Genomic DNA, 24,227 nt, shown 5'->3' with positions numbered 1-24,227 from the left:
TCTTCACCGAAGCTGAATTTGTGTAGTTTTTTTTTTGCCGAATAATAATGCTGGCATTACTTAAACATATTTGAATCCTAAGCTACGAAAATTGAATAAGAACAAACCATGAATAAGATTTTACTACGGATTTTGTAGAGGAAAATTCCTGCCCATTGAAAATATTTATATTCATCCGGACAATATGGTTTACCCGATGAAAAGTTTGTGTAATTAAAAGTTTTTCAATGGAAAGAAATAATCGTTATCGCTGGTAATATCAGAACAGTGCTGGTTTCTGCAAGAAAGAGTTTTAATAATCATAAATAAACTCCATGCGTGTTAATAATGTCTAACAATAAAATCTTGCGTTTGGGACAAGATAAAAACAAGCAGGTTACTCCATGCGCTAGTCTTACGGCGATACTTACATGAATTTTTGTTGCATATAGCGCAGGCGTTTGCTGTACACATCACAGTTACCGTTGACCGAAAAATATATCCTCAGTCAACGCAGTTACCATCAAAAGAATCAGCAGTGTTTTTTCGCATTCGTACCCTTCCAGACGGTATAGAAAGTTGCCATTTGATGCCACCAGACGATGGAATTCCTCGGAATGACTATAATTATAGTTAGACACTGGGATTTAAAAAAAATCGCGGACCGCGCAGCTTGTCGGACGCGCAAAAACAGCTGTCAATTGCTGCAGAGCGGAGTCCCTTTCACGCCTTCGCAATCATGAGTTTATGACTGCCACAGGCCTGAATTTCTGGTGGGGAAGAAGTCGAAAGTTAAAAACATAACCATAAAGAAATAAAATAAATAAATACGCAAAAAGTCTGATGCGTACCTTTGCCGGATATCAAGCATCGAAAATGCCTCCAACGTATAATGTCAACTAATTAATTACTGAAAACGCCGTTATGCTCGGTAGCTGCAGCAATTAAGGTGGCATGGCATCTAAATATAGCATTTATTTATAGGTTGGAGCCTTCGGCAGTTTGAATCGGGCTTTTCTTCGAGATCCCGGGGCTGTTATCAGGTTTGATTAATTTATAGATTATCTATCCGACAACGAGATGTCCCCAAGTCTTTTCGATGTGTCTCTAATCGCACTTCATTTCGATAAAAACTTATGCAGCTGCTCCCCGTTTCTACACCGTATAAACCGACATAACCCTCAAGTAATTTTAGCTGATATCTCCAAATCGTCGATTCGTAATTCAAGTAAAAGGTACGGACACCGAAATTGCTTGCAATATTCTGATGCCCACATACTTTCAATGCGAACTAAGTATAGTTTTCGCACCCACCGCTGTCATCCAAAGTTCCCGAACCCCAATCTGACAAAATTAATCAAAACTTTTCTTACACCTTTACAAAATGTTCACGAATTATGGGTACTCATATATATCAACATAAGTTGGCCTCAGAATCTGAAAGACTTGTCTTTTTTTTTATCGATAAAGTATGTGGAACATGTTACAGAATCCTTTTGTCAGGTGTGTCATATTTGATAAACATGATCGTAATCATCGAGCAGTATGAAACAGTGTGCAAAGCCTTGAGTATGAGAATATCGCAATAAGGCTTATGGATTTGTTGTATAATAATAACCATCTAATTAATTTGTTACAGCATATAAAAATGGCTGAAGATTTGACTCGAAGATGTCGAGATCGGTTGCAGGATATCAGCATCAAGCTTGAACAAAGCCATCTTGTTTACCTGCAAACAGACGATAGCCCCTTAAAGTTGCAGCAGCGGCAAAAGCTTGAAGGTATAGCAGACAGTTCAATGCTGAATTCAACTAAACGGGAATAGTTTAATATAGGGAGTACATACTTGTTACAAACCAAGAGAGCTGGGAAAATCTAGGGAATTTGATTTACAACCTGGAATTCAGATGGACTATTTACAGAATCATGCATCATCTCTCATCCATTCTGCAAACTAGATTTTTTTTCATTTAAAATCTATGAAATAGCCGTTTTTCACCTGTAACACTCAGAATATTCCCCGATTATTTCAAAACTTTTTAAACAAATTTCAACCCATTATAACGCTATTCTTCTACCAGGTTTCATCAAAGAATTTTTATGCCTTGTACCGAACGACAACAAATACGAATTTCAAGAGACAGCTGATATACTAAACAGGTCTGCTGCAACTGTGCAAGATTTTAGTGGGTACAGGGCCTGCAATGCTTGGAATGCGATTGCCTTGTATGCTGCTAACTTGCTTGCTCAACCTTGGAGAAAGGAATATAAGAATTTGAAGGTCAGTTTCAAACTGCAGGAGCGAAATTTGAAGTCTGAGTCTGAATTAACTTGCACAGCGTTTTTGTGCACTTTTAATGGAAAGTAGAAATTTATTTCCTCAGACTTACAGTGGATATTACAAACACGAGGTTGATGTCAATCTGATTGGAGCGGAACTCATGTTCGAGTTGATGGGTTATAGACACACAGCTCTGGGGGAATTGATCCTGGAAGGTCCAATTGATCCAGACAAAGTCTCCAATGTTAGTCGAGACGCAATTGTGGCCTTTGTTGAGTGCCAGGTAATACCAATTGTCAATTGTACAAAAGTGAAATGGAATAATAATTCAATTTCTTATCAATGTGTTGACATTTCAGTTTACCTAAATATAAATCAATTACTTTTATTTGCAGATACTAAAACAGATCTGGGAGAGTGTATCTCAAAATTTTACCATTTCATGGCTCGAAGTGTTGGAATTTAGAGAAAACCATGTCGGGACACCTGAGCAAGCAATACGTGCATTGAATTACAGATTTCTTGAGAAAATGCACCACAATCGTGTAAAGACTGCAAATTACAGGGACTACAGGCAGATACCGTCAAATACCATCGATTTGATAGCTGCCACTCCTTACAATTTTCCTGTAAATAATTACAATACTTATACAGCTCCTTATCAGACTGGATACAAATATTTGGAGGATAATAATGTGCCGCAGATGAACTTACAGTATTTTCAACCGATCGATTATAACTCTGGTAACAGATTCAATATTTACGGGCATCATAAAGCTGACAGCAAGTATTTCGGCGGTATTAACGCGAACGAATATTGCTCGCCTATACCCAACCATCCTGCCGGGGTACCGACAGGCCAATTGATAGAGCTGGATCCACCGACGCCAGTTATCAATTACCAGAAGAAGGATAACAGAAAAATAGCAAACACGATTCCACATTATACGCCTGATTTCGATGAGGCAGATTCAGGCCAAGGGCAAATTGGGGATGGGAATAATTACGAATATGCTCAAGTCGAGAAGAAAACATTGAAATCACCCGTCGGAGGTACTGAAAAAGATTCGTTCAGTAGCTGGGATTTTGTCTATAGAAATTTAGAAAGTCTTGGCTATTCGAAGGATCTGGGAGACAGGGAAGATGTTTTGCATAAGCGAGAATCAGATTTATATAGGATTCGGCAGAAGCCGTTCAAAGACTCGTCGAATTATCAGGAGGAGAAATATGCTCTGAATCATTTGGATAAACGAAAGGTTCGCTCGAATTTTGAGGGACTCGACAGATTGGCTACTAACGGCAGAGCCGGAAATGAAGAAGTATCATTTCTACCTAAAAAAAAATCCTCGTTTGACGACTTGAACAAGGAGCTCAGAGACCGAACATATCAAGAACGATACAACTCTACTGACAGGGATAAAATGTATAGCCAAACATTGCCCAATCAGCACAAAAAACGGTCCACCGAAATCGATTGCGTTGTGAAGGTAAGCGATTCTATGCGAAACCTTGACATAAACCAGCAGGATATTGAAAATCAGAAAGAGACCAAGTGGCAGTGTTCTACGTGCACTTATTTGAACACCTTTGGCAAGGACATTTGTGAGATGTGCGGAAAGTCAAAGCGAAAGGGTAACGAAGATAAGCCACTTGCCAGTGGAGGCAAAGAATGCCCGCAATGTACTCTAGTAAATGAGAAAAATGTTTCTAACTGTGATGCGTGTGGAGCTAGTTTAAAAGATTCTCCAACATATATATAAGAGAATACAAGATTATTATATAGCATCCTCCGAGAGGACAAATTTATAGATAATATATAGGCTAGTCGATGTTTGCAGGATCACTTTGGGCCAAGTATCAATTGCAACATAATTAGTTGTGTACAAGTTGTAGTCAAAAATCAGAAATCTGAAATAATTTCTTAGACTCGCTACAATCTTCGATATAGATACCGGGACAAAGTGCAAAACGATAAGATTAAGGACTTGTTTGTTTTTTTCTGGAATTTTTTTACGGGTGCCAAAATAGTCCGAAAGTAAGCAATGTATTTCCTCGTTTAATTTTCAACTGTCATGTTTGGGCGATCTGGTAAAAACAAAAAAAAAATTCTATCGTAAGAGAAGGTTTATCAAATCTTATTTAACAAGATCATTATTTTTTACCTGTTTACTTGAAAATTATTTCCGTAGGCTTTTATTAACTATTCGTATTAACGTATGATTATAGTTTAAATCAGTTTTTAGGATTAAGTTGATGAGACCTTTCAATTCCATTTCAATCGAATATGTATTTTCATTATATTTGTATGTAATCACCATATGCACACTGCATTATTTATTATATTTATTAACTAATAATCATATTTTTGGCGCATATATGTTGTATTTATAAACTTCATTTCAAAACATAGTCATATAATTCATAGGAAAATTTAACCAAATGTGGATATTAAGCAATCCAAAGCAAGATTGTTGAAAAATAAAACTGAAAACGACACTAGAGTCTGCGATTTCAAAATATTGTATAGCCAAATAGATTGCTTGACGAATTTAAATTTTATCCTTTCGACTAAAAGTAGTCCACTAAGCACAAAATTATTTAAAAATGTACGGATCTTAATAGTAGATTGAAGTCAATGAGAATGGAACTAACTGATCTGTTGCAAAGGTTTCAAATTTTATGTGACGATACGTATGTATACTTTAGCTAAGGCTATACGTTCAATGTTAACAAAAAAATATTTAAAATTTATCACAAGATTTATATCGATTATGAATTCGTTAAATCTTTTTAGGCGATTTTCTGCATTTGCATTAAATAGTGTAACGAATATTTGTGAGTTATGAAACACATGTTGTAATAATAGGACTTGTACAATAATAAAATATGTATTTTTACTAACCAAGTCTTCGAAACTTATTGGAATTTTAATAATATCAGATATTCAGTAAGCACACTGTTTTTATTTTTATTTGTTTAATTATTTTTAATAAGTGTGATCACCTATATAGTATAAGTTCTTACAACCCTTTGGAACAAATGATATCATTAATGAATTTCTTTAATATCTGTTAAACTCGTGATTAAAATCATGAGAAGTACCTTGACATTAAGCATTGGTGGGATGTCCTCAAGTAAGCTCGTAGGGAATATTAAATACAACGCCCATTATTTTTCCTTATCTATCTCAATAGTTTTGAGAGTTTTACAGTAGCTATTTGAAAATTAGGTTCCAGCTTGAAGCTTCATTTTCCTCTGCAAAGACTTAACTGCGGCCTGGTGTATTTTGCTATCCAATTTGTCTGTGGGCAATATTACAAGTAAAAAACAATAGGGTGATTGGAAGTTCTTTGTGACAATTGTCCCGAGTCCAAAAACTAAATGATTCAGTCTTAGATGACATAAATATAAAATAAGCAATAAGGAATCGTTGTAGAATAGAATGAGGGGCAAATGTAATGCAAGCATTGCTAGGTTTTTTTTCAAAGACACTATAATACTTACATATTTTGTGTTTGCCTTGCATGGGAAATCTTATTGGCAATTCGTGACAGTCTTCACATATGAATATATACGGACTCTCGCTATCACCGTCGGGATATTGTTTACGGTAATCCTCTTCAGAGAGAACATCGACTACTGTGACACAGCCTAGTAAGCATCCAGTTGGATAATTTGTGGGAAACTTGATGTTTTCTGAAACAAATAATTCAAACATTGTAGTTCGAACTATCGTGTAATTGCAAAGATTGATTTTAGATAAAACTGAACAGTAACCGACCATTTTTTAAAACGCGATATCTATTCTCTAGCGTTGTAATTTCTTCTGTCGACGGGACTTTCGAAGCTGCTGCTATCCACAATCTGCCTCTATGTGCTGAATACCATGTTCTGCCTTCGTGACTGAAACCCAAATATATTATAACACAGTGGAATTTTATTTTTTCCTTATAATACCCAAAGAAAATAAACACACGTCTTGATTCCAGAGACAAGAAGAGACGCGTAAGGTTGATGCATGCTCAGACATAAGCCTTCGTCGATCATTTCCAAAAACTCCTTGTCCTGAATTCGATTGTGGCCAAATGAAGTAGAATTTAGGTTCTTTGATCTCTTTGAATCCAATATTCCAACATCTACATACTGGAACATGAGAAAAATACTTCAGAAATTTGAGGCGATAAATTATGATACGTTCCAATCATTTTTATATTCTTTAAAATAAACCTGATATCTTTGAAGCTAAGAATCACGCTTACCGATGGTTGATTGAATTCCATGGTTGGACATGCATTACTAGACATAGTAGTACTACCAGGCCTAAATTCAGTGATACTGCGCAAGACTTGATCATTCGCTTCATCTATAAAGGCAGCATCATCGATTACTTCTCTACCAGCAAAGTCAAGAGTGACTTTTCTATTCAAACGTGACCCATACTTTTTAGCCCTTACATCACTTTCGTATTTCTCCAATTTTTCTCGTTCAGAATTTGAAAGCCACACACTATTTGTCTGGTAGTAGTCACATTCATCGTCAATGACTTCTGTTCTCCGCGCACTGTAGAGGTGAGAATAATTGAATTTATTAAAAATATGTGAACACGGTTCTTTTTTGTAATATCTTCCCACACAATTGGACGTACCCACCTGTTACGATCATATTCAAGTAGTTTGTTTCTGTGTTTAAGGGATTCCTCAACATCCTTGGGTGGTTTCCGATCCATCAGTTTGTTGTAAAGATTATCAGCCTGTCTGCTATTACTTGAAATAAGTGCTTGCTGTTCAGGCGAGCAGACAAGATCTCCACAACAGAAACAGGGTCCCGCCCCTTCTTGGATGCAGACTATTCTTCCGCAACTGATGCAGTTATTTATTAAGCTGTGTTTTTTAGCCTCGCAATTACACTTGTGTCTACCTGTCGTGAAAAAGAATATCTCAATCACTAAAAAAATTAGTTTTGCTTTTTACGTTGTCATTCAGTTGAGTTACGACGATTACCTTTTAACATTATCGTTTCTCTATCTCGACCTTCTTGTGAATAGAGATTGACGAATTTTGTTTTTTTCTTCTCAACCCTTTCTGGCTTGATATTCTCCTGCATCTAAACAATGTCGTCATGCATAATTGTAGGAGGAATTTTATTATAGTGTATTTAATGGATGAGAGGGTTTTTGCTTCTGACAAGCAAAATTATTGCATGTTTCAGTGAGATAAGTTCATCAGTTGAATCGCTTGAGCTAAGAATAGATTTTCAAGTTTGAAAACAAACCTGTGTCTGTTGATTCGACCCTTTTGATTTTCCTTTCTTCTTCTCATTTTGCTTTTGATTGATTGAAGTTTCTAATATGCTCGATTTCTTATATCCCATAAGATCGTTATTCGCAGCTGGAGGAAAATATTATCATCTTTATTATTACTATTAAACAAAAATCAATACATCTATACTGCAGCAGCAGTAATTACAAAAATTTATAAACGCTTTAAGTTAATGGATTTTCATATTTTGTGGAACCTACCTTGACGTTTTTTCAATTCCGAAACAAACTGCCTGTGCCTTGGGTTATCGTAGTTGAGCAAAGTTTTGAGGTACTCGTCCAAGTCTCTTGCATTTTGCATTTGTAAGATATACCTGAAAGTTAGATAATTTAACAAGTTGTAATTATCCAGCAGGTTTACCGATATCCAGTGACGATATAAATGTTGTTTATCAAAACACTTAATCTAAGTAATGAGGTTACGAGTAGCCGTGTAAGTTGCCGGAACATGTCAAAGTTTCAAAAAAATTATTTCACCATATGAAAAATTTAAGTCATAACCTAAAAACTGATGAAAAATACTGGAATAAACTTGTATTTTATTACTAACGATGTTAAATCAGTTGGGACTGGAAAGTCTAGTAATCCAGATAAATTTTCTTGCAGCCAACTTTCCATTTTCACTCCTAGATACTTCTTTATTGCTGATTATTGTCAAAAGCCCACGCTCAGGTGTGACGTCGGGCGATCAGAATCGTGAATCTCGCAATTTTATGCTGTGAAGATGGTGGAAAAAAAACGGTAAATCGCCTAAGACTAGAGCAACTTAAACTACACGAATGTACGTCAAATCACCGGTTTGCAGGCCAGAATTCACGTTTTTCACCGCGCGAATGCAGAGCTTATTTTTCAAATGGTGAGAGGCTAAGTCTTTTCAATTAAGCTCTCCAAGGAAAAAAACCCATACTTGTAGAACGCAAAGTTTAATTGACGAATGCGAAATAAATATTTCAATTATATCGAATCACCAGAACAAAGACGAAACAATGATATTAATTTCAATTTTAGGAATATTGCGTACACTGTGAAATGGATTTTTATATAAAAAAGCTTCGTAATTTTTCTATAATTATCGAAGATATTAACGCAGAAAGGATGATATCTTGAAAATTTGTAACCATCTACTTTTACTTGATATTACAATGAAGGGCCAAATGATTTTATAAAAATTTGAATTAATAGATGTTGATTGTGAACAAATGAAGAATTGTAGCTGGAGAGTAAGCGAGACCGTAGACATCGTTCACCTAAAACATAGTGTTTATATCTGATTATTCTAGGAATATAGTAGAATCACATAATAATATTAGCATAATTGTTATCCCCTAATTACCTTAAAGAAAATGGATTTAATGTTGCTCGTACCAACATCTAAGGAGCAGTTAAACTCGGATGCAAATCAGGTGGGTGAACAAATTTTTGGTTATAACTTGAGCTCCAAATCGCAGAGGTGCATGTTTGAATATCTATTCCAACGATTTACGTGTGGATTATCAGTCATTTCCAGCTACCAGACACAAATGTAAAATGCCCCCTGAATGGGACGAGCTAAGGAATGTGATAGTAGGTAACGGACCGTGTGCTGAAATTCGGCGATGGTTTCGTCGTAAGTGTTTGGTATCGCAAAAGCATCCACAAACGCAGTTCTGCTTGCGAAGTAAAGCTGCAATCTCATACGAACATACTAGACACTTGAATTTATATGCCTACATGATACATCCATTCAGCGAATTCAGGTATGTATGCTAGAAACAAACTGCAATCCAAATTTTTTTGCAAATTTAAGCGATTAAACGCCAAAATGAACCAAAATCTCACACGAATAAATTTTAATAAGTTTATAAACGTTTTCTTCGTGTATAAGTCGAAAAACAATAGTTTATTGAACTTAAAGCGTCGTCTTTATTGCGCAGGATATTCTGGGAATCATCAATGATTTTAGTGGTGATCGCGTCCATACTGTTCCAACCGTTCCACGTTACTTTTCACCATGATTCAGAAATCGGAGAATGGTTCTTCATCGCGGTGTTCTTGAACAGTATTTTATTGATCGATATTGTGCTGTGGTTTATGACCGGACACCACGACTTCCGGACAAACGTTGTTGTGTTGGAACCAAAAATTGTTGCACGGTACTAATTTACCCACAAATTGAGCTATAAATTTATCACAAGATTATCATACAAGCCATTAAAAAAAATTAATTCATCGGTAAGAAGCACAATAAGTTGATTACATCATGATCATATGCTTCCAGTAAATATATCATGGGCTGGTTCTGGATCGACGCATTGCCAGCCTTACCAATCGAACTGTATTTTATCTTGTCGGGAATGGATCTACATTCCCACCAAGTGTACTTCCACTTTCAAATGCTCAAGCTTTTGAAATTGCGAACTCTCATAGTATACGCACGTCGCATGCGTCGGGTGAGTGCTGTCAATGATAATGACGCAATTGTACCGATGAATAATAAAATTTCACCAAACTTGACGGTGAAAATTTGGAAAACATTTTCATCGCGGTAATTTTTGTCTTTGTGTTATCGAATTTCACTCTAATATTAAAGTTTGTTACAATTTTCAGGTTTATAACGTGTCGTTCCAGATGTACAAATCCTTAGCAATATCAATCTCGATTGTATTAATTCTTCATTGGGCAGCTTGCGCCGAATATTATGTTTCTGCGACTGTCCGGCAATGGTATCTTGAGTCTGGCGTGGATCACGAGTGAGTGCTGCTGTAATTGTAATCTATCGACAAGCTTCACATAATATCTGTGCGAGTTTTAAATTACCAATAGTGGCTTGAAAGAACGATGAAAGTGATGCGCCTGAAATGAATATTTATTTCCCCAAAGTAACTGGACCACTCTCCCACACGTGGCACAAGGCAATACTGGGTACAAGTACAATATGGCTTTGTACAGGGCAGTTGCAGCCATGGTCAGTGCTTTGAAATATGATAGTTTGTCTTCGGTAGAAGATGTCACGTTCGATGTAATCTTCTCCATATGCGGACGAATAGCAAACATCTACTTAATAGGCAGGTGTTTAATAGTTTTTACCTGTTGTTCAATAGTTTTTATTCCAATAAGTTGATCATTTAGATTTATGGTGATACCGCAGACTGACAATACCTTATATGGTTCAACAGCGCAGTGGCTTGAGCTGACAAACGCTTGTCAAGGTACAAATAACAACTATTTACGACTTGTGCCGCAATTGCAGGAATATATGAGACACAAGGAACTGCCTTCTGAAATTCAATACCGTCTCACAACCTACTACGAATATTGTACACAGAGATCTATTGATTTGGAAAAAAGTATCATGAGTCAATTATCAGCGCATTTAAAAGAGGTATACGAGATTTTTTTTTGAGGATAAATTTTTTAAATGACTGCTGCTTCCGTATTTCTCCATTCTTATTGAAGAAAAAATGATCAAAATTGATGTTTCAAGCGACAATCACTCAAAAGATGCTGATTTTATCTTTGTAGGAGCTAACGCTGCATAATTCTCGGAAGTTGGTTGAAAAAGTAACATTATTTAAGTGCTTACCAGAAGCCCTCGTATCGCGTATTGCAATGTCTCTGCATACTGAAGTCTTCCTTACAAATGACATAATATTCAAGGCAGGGACAACCGGGGACACGATGTATTTTATCGCTTCCGGAACGGTTGCCATATACACAAGTTTAGGAAAAGAGGTGAGTAATTTTTACATCTGTAGAAAATTTTTAATTCACTTCAACTGTTACTTGTTAGGTCTGCCACCTAAGGGATGGAGCGCACTTTGGTGAAATAGCCTTGATAATGGAGAACGATCAGCGGCTGGCGAGCGTTGTGGCGGTCGAGATATGCGAGCTTTACGTTTTATCCCGCGAAGATTTTCAGCAAGTCATCGAACCGTTTCCAAACCTTATGAATATCCTGCAGAAATTAGTTCTGGAAAGATTGGAGAAGACTGTATTTTTAGGCGACCTGTATCGTCTCGAGGGAAACATACCCGCGGATGTTTTTAATAACGATAATCAGCGTTCTAACTCTGTGCGGATAGAGAATGATAAAACATGATACTACCTCCCCTCTCGAGTGCATTCTTCCTCTCCTTTTTCCGATCTGTCAAAATTTTTTACCGTCCTATCACATTTATTCAAATTGGTACGCCTTTTCGTAGTGCCAATATTTAGGAGCAGCATACCTGGAGTTTTCAGTGAAATTCGCCGATCAACGCCAGCAGATAGGCAACCGAAGGACGCTATATTTTGAAGATGCAGTAACACAAACGCCAGCAGATAGGCAACTAAGGGTACTTTTTGTATCCCTACATGTTAAAAATGTAGCTTTAGTTGCCTATCGTCTGGCGTTGAGCGGTAAGTTTTAAAAGCACTGATTTTTACGATATCATGATATTCGTTTCTTGGCATCGTTGTCTGTTGAAAAAGGTGAATTATTTTAATTACCTCTGCATCCCATCGCTTTCCTCGATTACATATGGAATATATACTTACGATATTTCTTGGTACGTTACAAACCGAGATTCTGATTTACTATACCCTATTATGCCAGTATTATAACGAATCGTCATCGACTATGACGAGTACGAAAAAACAGAAACTGATACGAGCAACGATGCCGCATTATCTTTTCATCCGACATGGAAGGGTGGTTTTGTGATTTCGAGGTAGCCTGTAAGATTGCTGATAGACGGTGGTGAGGCGCCAATGTTCGGGATAATCGGTGTCTCGACATCCCTTGACGACGCTGAAGGGTGGAGTGAGAGTGTCAATGCAAAAGGACCTCCTGGCGAAGGGGGTTCTAGGTCTAGGTACGTTGAGGCTCGTAGGAAGGCCGTTCCTCTGGGGATCATCACCGGGCCCCATCCTGGGTCCAGCAAGCTGCAGAGCCTGTAGTCGCTGTTGTCGCCTGTGCGGCTCCTTCTCTTCGTCCTTGGTCCTTTGTTCGCAAGCGGAGCAGTTCCGGAGGTAACCGGCGTGCTTCCGTTTGTCACGTCTCGGAGCTTGAGGCGAGCTGGTGTAGCGTTTCGCGAGGTCAAGTTCGGCCTCGGACAGTCGGATGTCACCGAACCCCTTGCAGAGGTGGCACTTGCTCGATCCCTCCAGAAGCTTCCTGGCACGTCCCTCGTCGTCCTCTTCTTCGGCTTCCGTTTTGTATCTCGTGAGGACGCTGATCCTGCTCCTGGCGACGGAGTCGTCGTCGACGCACGGCGAGTGTCGTGGAGAGCCACATCGCGATCCTTGATCCTTGGAGATCGCGGTTCTGCACCGTTTTTCCGGATGATGAGGCGGCGCTTTGACGAGGCGTTCAAATTTTCCAGGATCAGCGGACGCCGCCCTGGGCCGCGAGAAATCTGGGGAGTAGATTTCCGGGTTAAAATTTTCGGCCGGGTGCTGGACCAGCGTGAAGATCCCAGGAGCCGGACCGCCGTCGGATCCGTCGATGTGAACCGGCCTTCTAGGCTCGTAGATCGGATCGATCGGCGCGTCCCAGCAAATCGCAAGGTCCATTCTAGTTTCGGGTACCTTGCAGCCGAGGAGAGGACCGGGCAACTGGTTGAGACCCTGGTTTCGCGGTCGCCGTTGGAACACCTTGGGGGTCACTTCCTGGTACTTTTTGTGAGCCTTGTAGGAGTTCAACGAGCCGCAGGATCTCGCTCGGCCGAAATTCATGTTGGCAAAGACTCGGTCGTCGACCCGATCCGGGAGCGGTTGGTGCTCCAAATTTTCGGTGTGGAATTTTTTCGCTATCGCGAAGTTGTCCCGGCACGTTGGCATTTCCATTGGACGATGAGTGTGCTGAATTTTTGGTGGACGCAAGACTCGAGGTCCTGACGTACTTCTCTGCAGCGACGAGCGCACCTTTAAATTACCCGCCACGTACTTGGGGATGTTAAAACCTTCCGGAGGACGAAATTCCGGCTTTGTGTAACTTCCCGGACAGTACAAGCCGCACTCCCTTCGGTCCTCCTCAATCATTTCTAATCTGGTATCGTTTTAATTTTTTTCATTGCCACTATGCCTCTTGGCACAATTCATCTTTGTTCTGAAATTATAATATTTGACAATTTTTAGACGTTATAATCATTATTCATGGTCTTTATCGATAATGAGAAAGCGTATTGCCAATGAATTTTTATTCCCTTATCCATTTGCGCGATTTTCTTGTCATCGTGCATTGAGAAGGATTGTAAAAAACATTCTATACCAAACAGCTGAGTCATTAATTAAGCTTTTATTACAGCGTTACTAGATTGAATAATCAATTAAAGTAATTAATAATCGAACAATCTACAATACACGATTTACTCACCACGATCATTGGAATGAATTTATTTTATAAATCCACTCATTTCCAGATTACGAATAATTAGGCGAAATCCCCATCAAAATTGATTATCATATATTTCTGTGAATTCATAGATTCACATAAACACTTGGACTTCGTTCCGACCAGATGTAAGGTGGCTTTATAAGCGTGACTAAATTGTATCATCATCTTTCGGACGGTTTTGTGGTACTGCGGTATCGGTTCAACGCAAAGAGAAACCGTCCGGTTGAATGTTATACCTCGAGAATCGAGTTACGTACACTGAAGCGTGTTGGACAAGGTCTTTCCAGCGAGTCTGTCGAGGAACGCCGAGTTACGGAATGTTTACTTGCTTGACAACGGAATAGTTCAATAAGCGGATATACATCTGCAGGTATACCGCGTACTTTCAGATACCACTGCTAAAAATAATTTCGGGGCTGGAGATGGCGTGATAAACATAACATGCAGAGCTGGATGGCACATTATACTCTTTGCTTCGTGAAAGCTAAGTTCATACCATGTAATTTGTCATATCAAGTTGGAGTCATTCCGTTTTACACCAAAAAAAAAAAAAAAACACCCTCTTCAAAAGCATCTTCCGCATGTAACGTAAATCCGCACAGGCTGCAGCCAAATACAAATAAAACGATCACGTTTAAAGTAATGCTGTTTCTCAAAGGTATATGATTGGATGATTGATCGACAATTGCTCATTTTCTTGGAGGGTAAATCTTTAGTATTCCGACTGTTGTCAGTTAACGGGATTTTCATCAATTGGTGGGCTGCAGGTGCAACGTGCATAAAAAATTCTTGCACAATATCATCGCACTTGGACTAAGGTTGGCAGGCAGGCTAATCTTTCTAAAGTATACGTGAATACGATTTGGAGTGGTAAGTTGCAAATAGCATTTGGATGTGTCGTTGACTGGATTACATCATGCGCAGGATTGGGTTATGATGCAATTTTGTGAAGTGATTCACGAACCTGGAGGACGTTCGTTTCCTTTTCAGTCGAATTCAAATAAGAAATTACAAAGGCAATGTGGAATAAAAATTTTATCGGATAGGCAAAGTGGGTTAATGATCGCATTCGGATGCGTGCTGCATCGCTTGTATTAGGGCACCTATTGATTTCCTGTGCCTTCCAAGAATAAATTACAACAGTTTCAAATATAGGTCGTATTATTCAGTGGCTGGTGGCATTAAATTAAACACGAGTGGCTACCTGTTTAGAATCGCTCATCGCGAGAGAAGACGAAGCATCTATCAACAGAATCTTATCACCACAGCTCTTGTTCATCATGAGGATTTCTGATAAGAGTTAATTGTGATTTCTTGGATTTCATCGTTGTGGATGAAAATTCGGAAGAATTCAACAAGATTTAACACGTTGCAGCTCTAATGCCAGTAAGGTGCATCTCGTTTATTTCATCAGGTTTGGAATTGGAAGATTTTATTGGGTAATTCATCTCATCGTTAGTTGAAAAGCTTTTTAACGCTTCGCCTTGCACTTCACATTTTGTGCGTTCTATTGTTATAATTTTTTTTACAATCCGTAAGTGTTGCACGCTGCTTGCCCGAACTACTGCAATATTTGCAAATTGCAAATTTTTATACATCGTACGGATATTTTATCCATAGAAATGAAGAATCGATTTTTGCCACGAATGAGCGTGTACAAGCTGAAAGTATGATTACACTACTCAAAATGCCAAAGCAATCGACGTGGACTGTTAAATTTTAACTTTCATGAAATCTGATATTTACTCGAAAATTATTTTCATACAAATAACAATACTACATCGTTTATCTTTTTCTTGGTTTATGTGAGAATTATTTAAGTAACGTCAGATACCCATCTTAACAGTGAACGCCTTCACCTGATTATAGGGCAAAAATTGGTATTTGAATTTCGCGCAGGTTCGACCAACAATGTCGAACAGTGAACTTCAAATCACTGGCACCGCCCCTCGACGTGGAAAAAGTAAATAAAAAGAAGCTGGTAACTAGTCATTATGAACTCAGTAGATTTGAGAACACCGGAATCGAAACGATGAAATGTCCGGAGGAGAAAATAGGAGATACCAACACAACAGATTAGATATTAAGTACAGAGAACGCAAAGGTGTCCGAGATCCAGTCAATAACGCGTTGGATGACCGTTACAATCACGTAAAGTTTCGGTATTTAAAAATTGTGCGTACCGCAGTACACGAAATTAGCAAAACCGTTTTGCGGTCCGTTTAGTCATAGTTTATTCGGCGCCAGTGCATACGCCCCGCTTATATGTGTTTATCTTGTAGTAATTGGGTTTCCAGCATTTTTAACAGCCTGCACTTGACGCAGGGTGCATTAGAATACTATTTTCCTATATACATGCTTTTTTGGCTAAGTGCATAATTTCTATTTAAATCCGCAGTTGTGTCTTTCACAGGCGTGTCGCGATACGCCGTATTTCTGGGAAAAAAACTACGCGGCTCTTAGTCGTCGCGGTTATCATGATTGAACTGAGGATGCCAGCTGCAATTATCGCTGTTGTGTAAGTTGCTCTTCTCGTCTACTCCTCTCCCAATATTACTCCCAGCAATTTCAGCTGTGATCTTCACCTGAAAAGATGCTGGAATTGAACGATTCTTCGGTCGATTGACGGCACTTCAAAAAGTTAGGTTAGGTTAGGTTAGGCTGCTTATAACATTTCTTACAGGTTTGTGGTGTAACGCGATATAAAAAAAATTCAGGGTCGGGTACAAATATTTCCCCTACCTTTTTATTTCTATACGCTATACAAGTCCTCAAACATTTATAATTCGATTGTAAGAAGATGCGATTCTTTTATCCTCGAAAAATCTCAGGAATAATATACTCGTTTTTCAGCATGTGAAATATTCCTTCCAATGGCTAATAAGATGCGGTAAACTCGTCTGTGCTTCGCGCTCCTTAAATAAAAACTTTTGCGGAGCCACCCAAGAGTAGCATTGCTGGAATCAAAAAGGTGAGAATCAGCGTTTAATGCAATCTGAAGAATTCAATTGTTTTGGAATATATTAAAATGATGTGCGGATAACTTTTTTGCAATTATATGCTGCTGGTCATTAAATCACTGTATTATTATTTGCAGATCTACGACTGTCTCCCCATGACATAGTACTGTGAGTGAACTTATACCGAATGATCTTGATACTACAGAGACAGAGTTTGCTTTTGAATTTATCACCTGCTGAAATCACCAGCCATTATGTTTCTGTTCGACTACTTCAAGAAGCTCTTCGGTTATGCTGATGAAATTAGCCGGAAAAGAAAGATACCCGATTCGCCAAGTTCGAGCGAAATATTTATTCCAGTTAAAAAGCAGTGTCGTGATCTCGAAATGGGTAATCTTAAAACTAAACTCAGAGACTATCGATATAGTATCGAGGATGACGACAGTATAAAAATATCAACAAAATCACTTTATCAAGCAAAATATACCAAAAACTTATCAAACGGAATCAACAGCGAAAATTGCGAAGGCTTCAGTTCTGTAAAATTGGGGAGCACCATGAAGCCATCCAAGAAAGGTACTCACACTCCCCGTTCCTCAAAATGTGATGGTTCTGGGTTTGACTGGCCTGCAAAGAATAGCAATCTAAATGCTAACAAATCTACAGACAGTGGGATGTCTACTTTGGCAAAGACATCTTTGTTACGAGAGAAAATGCAGTATGGGGAAATACTGCAGAATTATATTCCAGCTAGGATACAGGAAATCAATGCAATTAAATTTACCAAGGCAAAAGGATGTGCAAAAGGTCCTACAGAATTAATCCATTCAGAGAAATACAAGCCTTGCCAAAGGCAGCCTTTAGGCAAATCAACCAATATTCTTTTTCCTACCTCAAGTTCTTCGTGGTATCGGCACACTGATTTCACGGATAGAAATACCGTCCCAGAGATAAAGATTGGCGAACATGATCCAAATCGTAGAAAATCCACACCAGTGGCTGATGTCACCAGACATGAAACTTCTCTTCCTCTTCGTAATTCAAATGTTGCGCGACAGTCCTTTGGTCATAAAAACACCACTGCGAACTCGCTGCGAGACCTACTTGCGTCGAAAGCAGTTCTTAAAAACGATTATATCTCAGAAGTTTCTAAACGCTATGATGCACGCATTGAAGAATGTCAGAAGCAGGCCGAAGAGCTGAAGAGAGAGAAAGACCTTCTTGCCAAACATAACCGACTGACCAGAGAAGCCGTACTTGAAGAACAGTTTCACCGTTCACTGAGGCTATGCGAACCAGTTCTAGACGATACAGAAGAACCGGAGGATGAACCACTTCCAAGTCTTACGAATGAAATGCTCCAAGAAATCAAGCATGCTCTCATTCCTCACCCGCCAAATCAGGTTCTGGTCGAAGGCTTTGGACTTCAGATTACGAGGAAAGACATTCACACTTTATCTGGCTTGAACTGGCTGAACGACGAAGTAATTAACTTTTACATGAATTTATTGATCGTTCGGGGAAACAGTGGCGGGAATTTTCCAAAAGTTCACGCGTTGAATACATTTTTCTACCCAAAACTACTTTCCGGCGGTCACTCGTCGCTGAAACGTTGGACGAGGAAGGTCGACATATTTTCAAAAGAAATGCTCGTCGTCCCCATACATCTCGGAATGCATTGGTGCATGTCAATCGTCGATTTTAGGGACAAAACTATTCGTTACTTTGACAGTATGGGCGGAAGTAATCCTAAGTGCCTCAATGCTTTGAAACAGTATCTCCAAGACGAGAGTTTGGACAAAAAGAAGCAGCCTTACGACATGACGGGCTGGAAATTAGAAAATGTCAAAGATATACCCCAGCAGATGAACGGTAGCGATTGCGGAGTATTTTCATGCATGTTTGCCGAGTACTTGTGTGCCAACAAGAGACTGACTTTCAGTCAGGAGGATATGCCGTATTTCCGCAACAAAATGGTATACGAAATACTTAAATCTAAACTTTTATAACTAAAGTATCTATTTTGAGGAACTGCTGTGAACTGAAAAAACTCCCGAATCTGCGATACTAAGGTGAATAAATGAAGGATGAATTGCTTCCGCGTGTTTTTATCCATAAACTTTTACTGTAATGGAGACTGGGTAAACGTATTACGTGGCAAGATATTCTCAATCACCTCAACGTGCTGGATACAGTTTATTCTGAAAATTTACGGACAGTGAAGCTTAGATTAGGGATCTGTTAATTGACAATGTTAATCATTGCGTAACAATGTGATGAATGTGAGAACTTCAACACTGTCTGGTACTCTACCGACTACGAAAACCTGGTGATTAATAAAGTTGCTTTCAATTGTAATGCTAAGCATTCAACTTTGTTATCTATGCAAACAATAACTTTCAAGTGAATCATCAATACATTTAAAGACAAACGTTCAACAAATTTTTTCCCCAGCGCGCTAAAGAAAGAGAGAAAAAAAAAGAAAGCAGACTTTTACACTGACGACTGAAGTGAAAATTCATTTAGATTTGCTACGAATCTTTATTATTATTATTTAATCCGCGAATCAGCTGCGAGGAAAGATCCTACCCCTCGTAAATCGAATAACATTTAATGTTTTGTAATCATCTTACAAGATTTAAAACGTCATTAATTTTGTAATAAACTTTGAATCCAACCAAGCAATGTTTCTTTATTATCGTCAATATTTATCAAGTTATAATTTACTCTGCTTTTACCACAGAATTTTAATCTTCTGTTTATTGCATTGGTGGTTACTAGTCATTTGTTTTTCAATTGTAATTTAAACACTCAATAATTAATTGTTGGTTGTTTGGGTCTTCTAAGAATTCATTCATATTCATAGAGTTGGTCGCGTCATCCATCTGCGACAAGTCATCATTTTCTAAACACTATTTAGTTATCGTTGCTAACATACCTTCATTTGTACAAATAGTTTAACTCTTGAATCATTATTGCCCCCTCCTACAAGCAGCTCTCAACTTCAGTTTTAACAAATGGTATGGCATTTACGTATGATGACAGTTTGATCCAACGTGCAGACAATCCTGTTATGGTGCATTGAAAAATGTTCATCCTGTTGAAGAACGAAACGAGTATCCCAACGAAAAAGTAATAAAAGAGTAACTTCATCGTTTTATTATACTCTTCTTCACGTACCAGTGTAACGATTCATCTGGTTCATTCTGAACTGTGTGCATTTATGCATTCGTTTATCGTTTACTGGTGAATCAAGCTGGTACGTGAAAGTTGCAAATATAATCGTATAATATTTTTATTGTTGGTACTTACAGTTCACACGTATGCATACCTATAGAATTGGAGAATTCCGCGTACGCGTTTGATTTTAGTTGTGTAAAATATACGGTGTACTCAGTGTCGGCACCGATGCTATGTTTCGACGCGATATCTGTTTAATACTAATGCAGGTACATACATTTCAGATTTAGGCTTTAACATAATTACACATTATCATGTCATTAAAAACGGTTACACTCTCTGCACGGTTTGATAGAATTGCAATTCTAGCAATAAATGTCATAGGTGATAACCGGACAGTATTACAATAAGGTTAATAACGATGGAAAACGATTTGTGAATAAAAAAATTTCAGTACAAAACAAGTCGGCATTTTTTCTCTTGCACGAATTACATGAAGTTCAATTTGAGATAAAAATATTCAAGATACGACTAGAAAAAAACTAGCATTCGTTAAGGACAAATTGTAGGCAACATGTGACCACGCACGTATGAGTAAATTTCACGAGTTGAAATCTCAATTGTTAGGCTATCCTCAAAGTTAAAATTACAACTAAACTATCTTTGCCGTCATTTTCTTTCGCCTTGAATATTTCTCCGTTACCGTTGACTGCTGAAATCGATCGTACACTCGGAATAAAATCGCAAGTGTGTAAACGGCGGCCATGTTGTTTTTTGTACCGCCGTTAGTACTCGACTAAAATACGAAATACATCAACTGATAATGTTTTCCACAACTTGAGTAGAGATTGCAACCGATACGCAGAATCGATCACTCGTACGTGCGTGTTCCTGCGTTCGTGACAAAATTTCCCGCATGACTTTGATTTTTGGCAATGATGAAAAGGTCTAGAAGATTCTCTTCTCGTGCGAGAAGAGACCGTGAACATTTCCCTCAAGCTGTGCCGACTGGGTTCTCCTTTCGAACCTGATCTCCCCGTTGTACACCATCGATCTCAAAGCGGAAACGGACCTAGCACCAATATCCTGGCAGCCGTGTTTGATTCCGCATTGCAGGTAGGGCAAAAACTTAAGGATAGAACCCTTGTCGACGATGGACCCACTGACACCCTGCGCGACCTTCAGCTTGTCCATCTCGTTGTGGTAGTACCTGTCCATCGCAGAACCCTTGGTGTCCCGGCGCTCCATGGCTTCCAGCGAGCCCATTCCGCGGTACTTCTTCAGCCTGACTCCATCGCTGAAGAAGTATTCCCCAGGTGCCTCGGAGGTTCCGGCAAGCAGGGATCCCATCATCACTGTGCTCGCGCCGAGACAAAGGCCCTTGATGATGTGCCCGATGGACTGGATCCCTCCGTCGGCGATAACCGGGACCCCGAACCTCTTCGCGTACTCCGAAACCTTGTAAACGGCGGTCGCCTGCGGCCTGCCGACGGCCATCACCTCCTGGGTGATGCAGATCGAACCCGAGCCCATCCCTACTCTCAGTCCGTCGGCTCCAGCCTCGATCAGGTTCTTCGCCTGGGCGCAGGTGACGACGTTCCCAGCGATGACCTCGAGCTCGGGATACGCGGACTTTACGTACCTCAGCATTTCGATTTGGAATTTCGAGTTCCCCTGGGAAGAGTCAAGGACGATAACGTCCACCCCTGCCGAGGCGAGGCACTTGAGTCTCTCTTTGTCTTCGTCTCTCGATCCGATCGCGGCGCCGACAAGCAGCTGCTTGTTCTCGTCCTTACTGGCGTTCGGGTGACTCCTGTTCTTTTTGAGGTCAGTCCGTGCCATCAGGGACACGAGCTCGCCGCTCTCGTTTACTATCGGGAGTTTCCCCTTCTTCGACATCTCCAGGATGGAATTGGCCTCCTGAAGAGCGACTCCGGCGGGCGCGGTGATCAGGTCCTTCAGTCTGGTCATCACGCTCTCCAGTCTCTCGCCCTGCTGGGTCGCAACGTTCTCGATAAAGTCGATATCCTTAGAGGTGACGATGCCGACCAGCCGGCTCCCGAGCTTACCACTCTCCGTAATCGGCACCCCGGAAAACCCGTGCATCGCTTTGACCCTCAGCACGTCGGCCATCGTGTGATCGGGCGACAACACTACCGGATCCCGTATGAAGCCGTGCTTGTACTTCTTCACCTTCTGCACCTCGGTCGCTTGGTACTCGGGCGAACAGTTGTGGTGTATGATCCCGATGCCGCCCGATAGCGCCATGGCGATGGCCATGTCCGACTCCGTCACCGTGTCCATGGGCGTTGATACCAACGGAGCCTTAAGGGTGATCCTCCTGGTCAGCGGGGAAGAGAGGTCGACCTGGTCCGCTGTGAAGTCGATGTACCCGGGGAGGATGATAAAGTCGTTGTAGGTGAGGCCGTCACCGGCGGCGAAGAGTTGGTCGGCGGTCAGTCCATCTTCGGGGACGTCGTCCCGGGTGGCGTCGAACACATAGTCGGCCATTTCTCTCGCGTTTTATCCAGATCAGAGGTCGCGACTGGAAAACGGCTGGAAAGCGGAATTTTTACGGACCGTTCCCGTATTGATTAACCGCACACTCGACGGACAAATTGCCGCGTAGAAGCGACTGCTGTCGATGATACTCGCGACACTTCTAGAGCTTCTCCTCAATCCTCACCCGGCATAACTCGACCCTCGAATGCCGCCTCGCCGGCTTTCTCCCGCTCCGAATGTTCGCCGCTTTGCCCACGCTATTTTACCCTCCGCCAATCACCAGCCAATGGCCAGCTACCGTTGGCTCGGAAAATTCCTCCCCCAACTTTCGACCGGACCTAGGCAACGCTCGACGCTTCTTCGCTCTTGGTTATCATGTAACGATTATCGAAGCCCGCAATTACCGCTCGTTTGTGCATCTGCACCTCCTCGTTTTTTTCTCTTTTCGGCTATTGAATAAAGTAGCCCACAGTTGTTCTTATTCTGATGGAATCAGCTCGCGCGACAAAATTTCCACTGACAGGGTGTCTAAGACCTGAAAAAACCTGAAAATTCTTACATGTCACGAAATTTTACTAATGAAACTGAAAATTTTACTCTTTGGTTAATTACTAACTCAGATTCCAGCAATATACGGAATATTGATACTCGTTTATATTTTTTTTTTTTAATTTCGAGTCTCTTGTATTGACAGATCGATTAAAAGAAAATGTCATTCCTTCTCTTTCTATGCATGGAACATATTTTTATACTTATTGCGCGTATTGATATGGTTTGTAACGCATAGCTGTGGATCGTCAATAAGGTAATGAAGAAATCCTTATTTTGTTTCTAAAAAAACCTTAAAAGCTATGATTTCCTGGAGCCCGAAAAAAGTAGACACCCTGACTGACGTTTTAAACCAAAAAAAAATCTCATGATGTTTATTATGTGATACGATTATCTTTTTTTCTCATTTCTTTCGTTTTGCGTTTAACCAGCTCCAATCCGGATTTTCACTGCGACCATTTCCAACTCAAACACTGTATGGTAATGCGCTCTAAATCAAATATTTGACATTTCTGCTGCGCTATTTAATTTCACCGTTTTATTTATGCATTCACTGCACACACCGTCGACTACGAACGAATGTTTCCGTTGTTAAAACCATTCTGGACGTTATTTCGCAATTTTGGAACTGTTTGAAATTCGGTAAACCGTAATAAAACGAAATATATTGATATTTTGCAATCCTAGTGCCGTCAAAATCGTTGTAAAAATAAGAAAATAGTGATTTTTTTCTCAACGTTTCGCTACGATAACGTTACTCACTTCAACCTCGTGTTTAAATACTATTATGCAGTAGGCACCTACGATATTCTCGGCTCTTATCGATTTCCAATCGAAGAAGGAACTTTGAATAAATAAGATTTACTTAACTTACATGGTAAGAATTTCGACGTTCCGTAAAGCAGTTTGCTGCGAAAATTTAGCTCCGCGAACACTAATTTGTCCATTTAAATTCTATGCCGCGGTCAGATATCTGGTAAAACGCCCCGATTCCAGTTGCTTGACTGTTGTGAATATGTAAGAGGGTCCATTATGAAAATCATTCTCCCTTACGTGACCACCGATTACGAAGGCAGGTTACTTCACTCACTTACAGTCATCCAT

The 24,227-nt window shown here is 39.8% G+C and overlaps 6 protein-coding genes across 14 annotated transcripts; 3 read left to right on the top strand and 3 right to left on the bottom strand.

The window, feature by feature from the left end:
- Positions 1–694: 694 nt before the first annotated feature.
- tamo (PUB and ZnF_RBZ domain-containing protein tamozhennic) lies at positions 695–5,161 on the top strand. 5 transcript variants are annotated; one of them, XM_046620187.2, is made up of 7 exons: positions 695–866; positions 964–1,022; positions 1,122–1,214; positions 1,619–1,760; positions 2,061–2,260; positions 2,364–2,543; positions 2,656–5,161. In XM_046620187.2, exons 4-7 carry the CDS (start codon positions 1,628–1,630, stop codon positions 4,018–4,020), a joined length of 1,878 nt encoding a protein of 625 aa, XP_046476143.1. In that variant the 5' UTR covers positions 695–866; positions 964–1,022; positions 1,122–1,214; positions 1,619–1,627; the 3' UTR covers positions 4,021–5,161. The 5 variants fall into 5 exon arrangements, with proteins under 5 accessions (XP_046476143.1, XP_046476132.1, XP_046476123.1 ...); XM_046620176.2 differs by lacking the exon at positions 1,122–1,214 and having other exon boundaries at positions 696–866; XM_046620196.2 differs by lacking the exon at positions 1,122–1,214 and having other exon boundaries at positions 702–752.
- Positions 4,638–8,270, bottom strand: LOC124216094 (activating signal cointegrator 1). The gene is made up of 10 exons (XM_046620217.2): positions 8,128–8,270; positions 7,779–7,891; positions 7,532–7,647; positions 7,261–7,363; positions 6,910–7,177; positions 6,520–6,820; positions 6,237–6,403; positions 6,042–6,163; positions 5,765–5,956; positions 4,638–5,562 (listed from the first exon to the last, which is right to left on the bottom strand). Exons 1-10 carry the CDS (start codon positions 8,193–8,195, stop codon positions 5,486–5,488), a joined length of 1,527 nt encoding a protein of 508 aa, XP_046476173.1. The 5' UTR covers positions 8,196–8,270; the 3' UTR covers positions 4,638–5,485.
- Positions 8,271–8,920: 650 nt separating this feature from the next.
- Positions 8,921–11,655, top strand: LOC124224837 (potassium/sodium hyperpolarization-activated cyclic nucleotide-gated channel 1). The gene is made up of 9 exons (XM_069138182.1): positions 8,921–8,980; positions 9,075–9,313; positions 9,491–9,709; positions 9,835–10,006; positions 10,164–10,306; positions 10,437–10,575; positions 10,705–10,938; positions 11,079–11,288; positions 11,347–11,655. Exons 1-9 carry the CDS (start codon positions 8,921–8,923, stop codon positions 11,653–11,655), a joined length of 1,725 nt encoding a protein of 574 aa, XP_068994283.1.
- Positions 10,686–14,173, bottom strand: LOC124221875 (uncharacterized). Its single transcript, XM_046632306.2, has 2 exons — positions 13,912–14,173; positions 10,686–13,644 (listed from the first exon to the last, which is right to left on the bottom strand). The coding sequence occupies exon 2, from the start codon at positions 13,575–13,577 to the stop codon at positions 12,222–12,224; it is 1,356 nt and encodes a 451-aa protein (XP_046488262.1). The 5' UTR covers positions 13,578–13,644; positions 13,912–14,173; the 3' UTR covers positions 10,686–12,221.
- A 1,791-nt stretch (positions 14,174–15,964) lies between these two features.
- Positions 15,965–19,256, top strand: LOC124221523 (sentrin-specific protease 1). 4 transcript variants are annotated; one of them, XM_046631833.2, is made up of 4 exons: positions 15,965–16,083; positions 16,331–16,450; positions 16,786–16,903; positions 17,030–19,256. In XM_046631833.2, the coding sequence occupies exon 4, from the start codon at positions 17,147–17,149 to the stop codon at positions 18,899–18,901; it is 1,755 nt and encodes a 584-aa protein (XP_046487789.1). In that variant the 5' UTR covers positions 15,965–16,083; positions 16,331–16,450; positions 16,786–16,903; positions 17,030–17,146; the 3' UTR covers positions 18,902–19,256. The 4 variants fall into 4 exon arrangements, with proteins under 4 accessions (XP_046487789.1, XP_046487720.1, XP_046487627.1 ...); XM_046631764.2 differs by having other exon boundaries at positions 15,965–16,107; positions 16,346–16,450; XM_046631671.2 differs by having other exon boundaries at positions 15,965–16,107.
- A 92-nt stretch (positions 19,257–19,348) lies between these two features.
- Positions 19,349–24,222, bottom strand: LOC124221726 (inosine-5'-monophosphate dehydrogenase-like). 2 transcript variants are annotated; one of them, XM_046632091.2, is made up of 2 exons: positions 23,998–24,222; positions 19,349–23,119 (listed from the first exon to the last, which is right to left on the bottom strand). In XM_046632091.2, exon 2 carries the CDS (start codon positions 22,581–22,583, stop codon positions 21,021–21,023), a length of 1,563 nt encoding a protein of 520 aa, XP_046488047.1. In that variant the 5' UTR covers positions 22,584–23,119; positions 23,998–24,222; the 3' UTR covers positions 19,349–21,020. The 2 variants fall into 2 exon arrangements, with proteins under 2 accessions (XP_046488047.1, XP_046487964.1); XM_046632008.2 differs by having other exon boundaries at positions 19,349–23,109.
- Positions 24,223–24,227: the final 5 nt, after the last annotated feature.

Source organism: Neodiprion pinetum, chromosome 1, assembly GCF_021155775.2.
Source record: "Neodiprion pinetum isolate iyNeoPine1 chromosome 1, iyNeoPine1.2, whole genome shotgun sequence".
Classification (NCBI taxonomy): Eukaryota; Metazoa; Arthropoda; class Insecta; order Hymenoptera; family Diprionidae; genus Neodiprion; species Neodiprion pinetum.
This window is presented reverse-complemented; position numbering and strand designations above follow the sequence as displayed.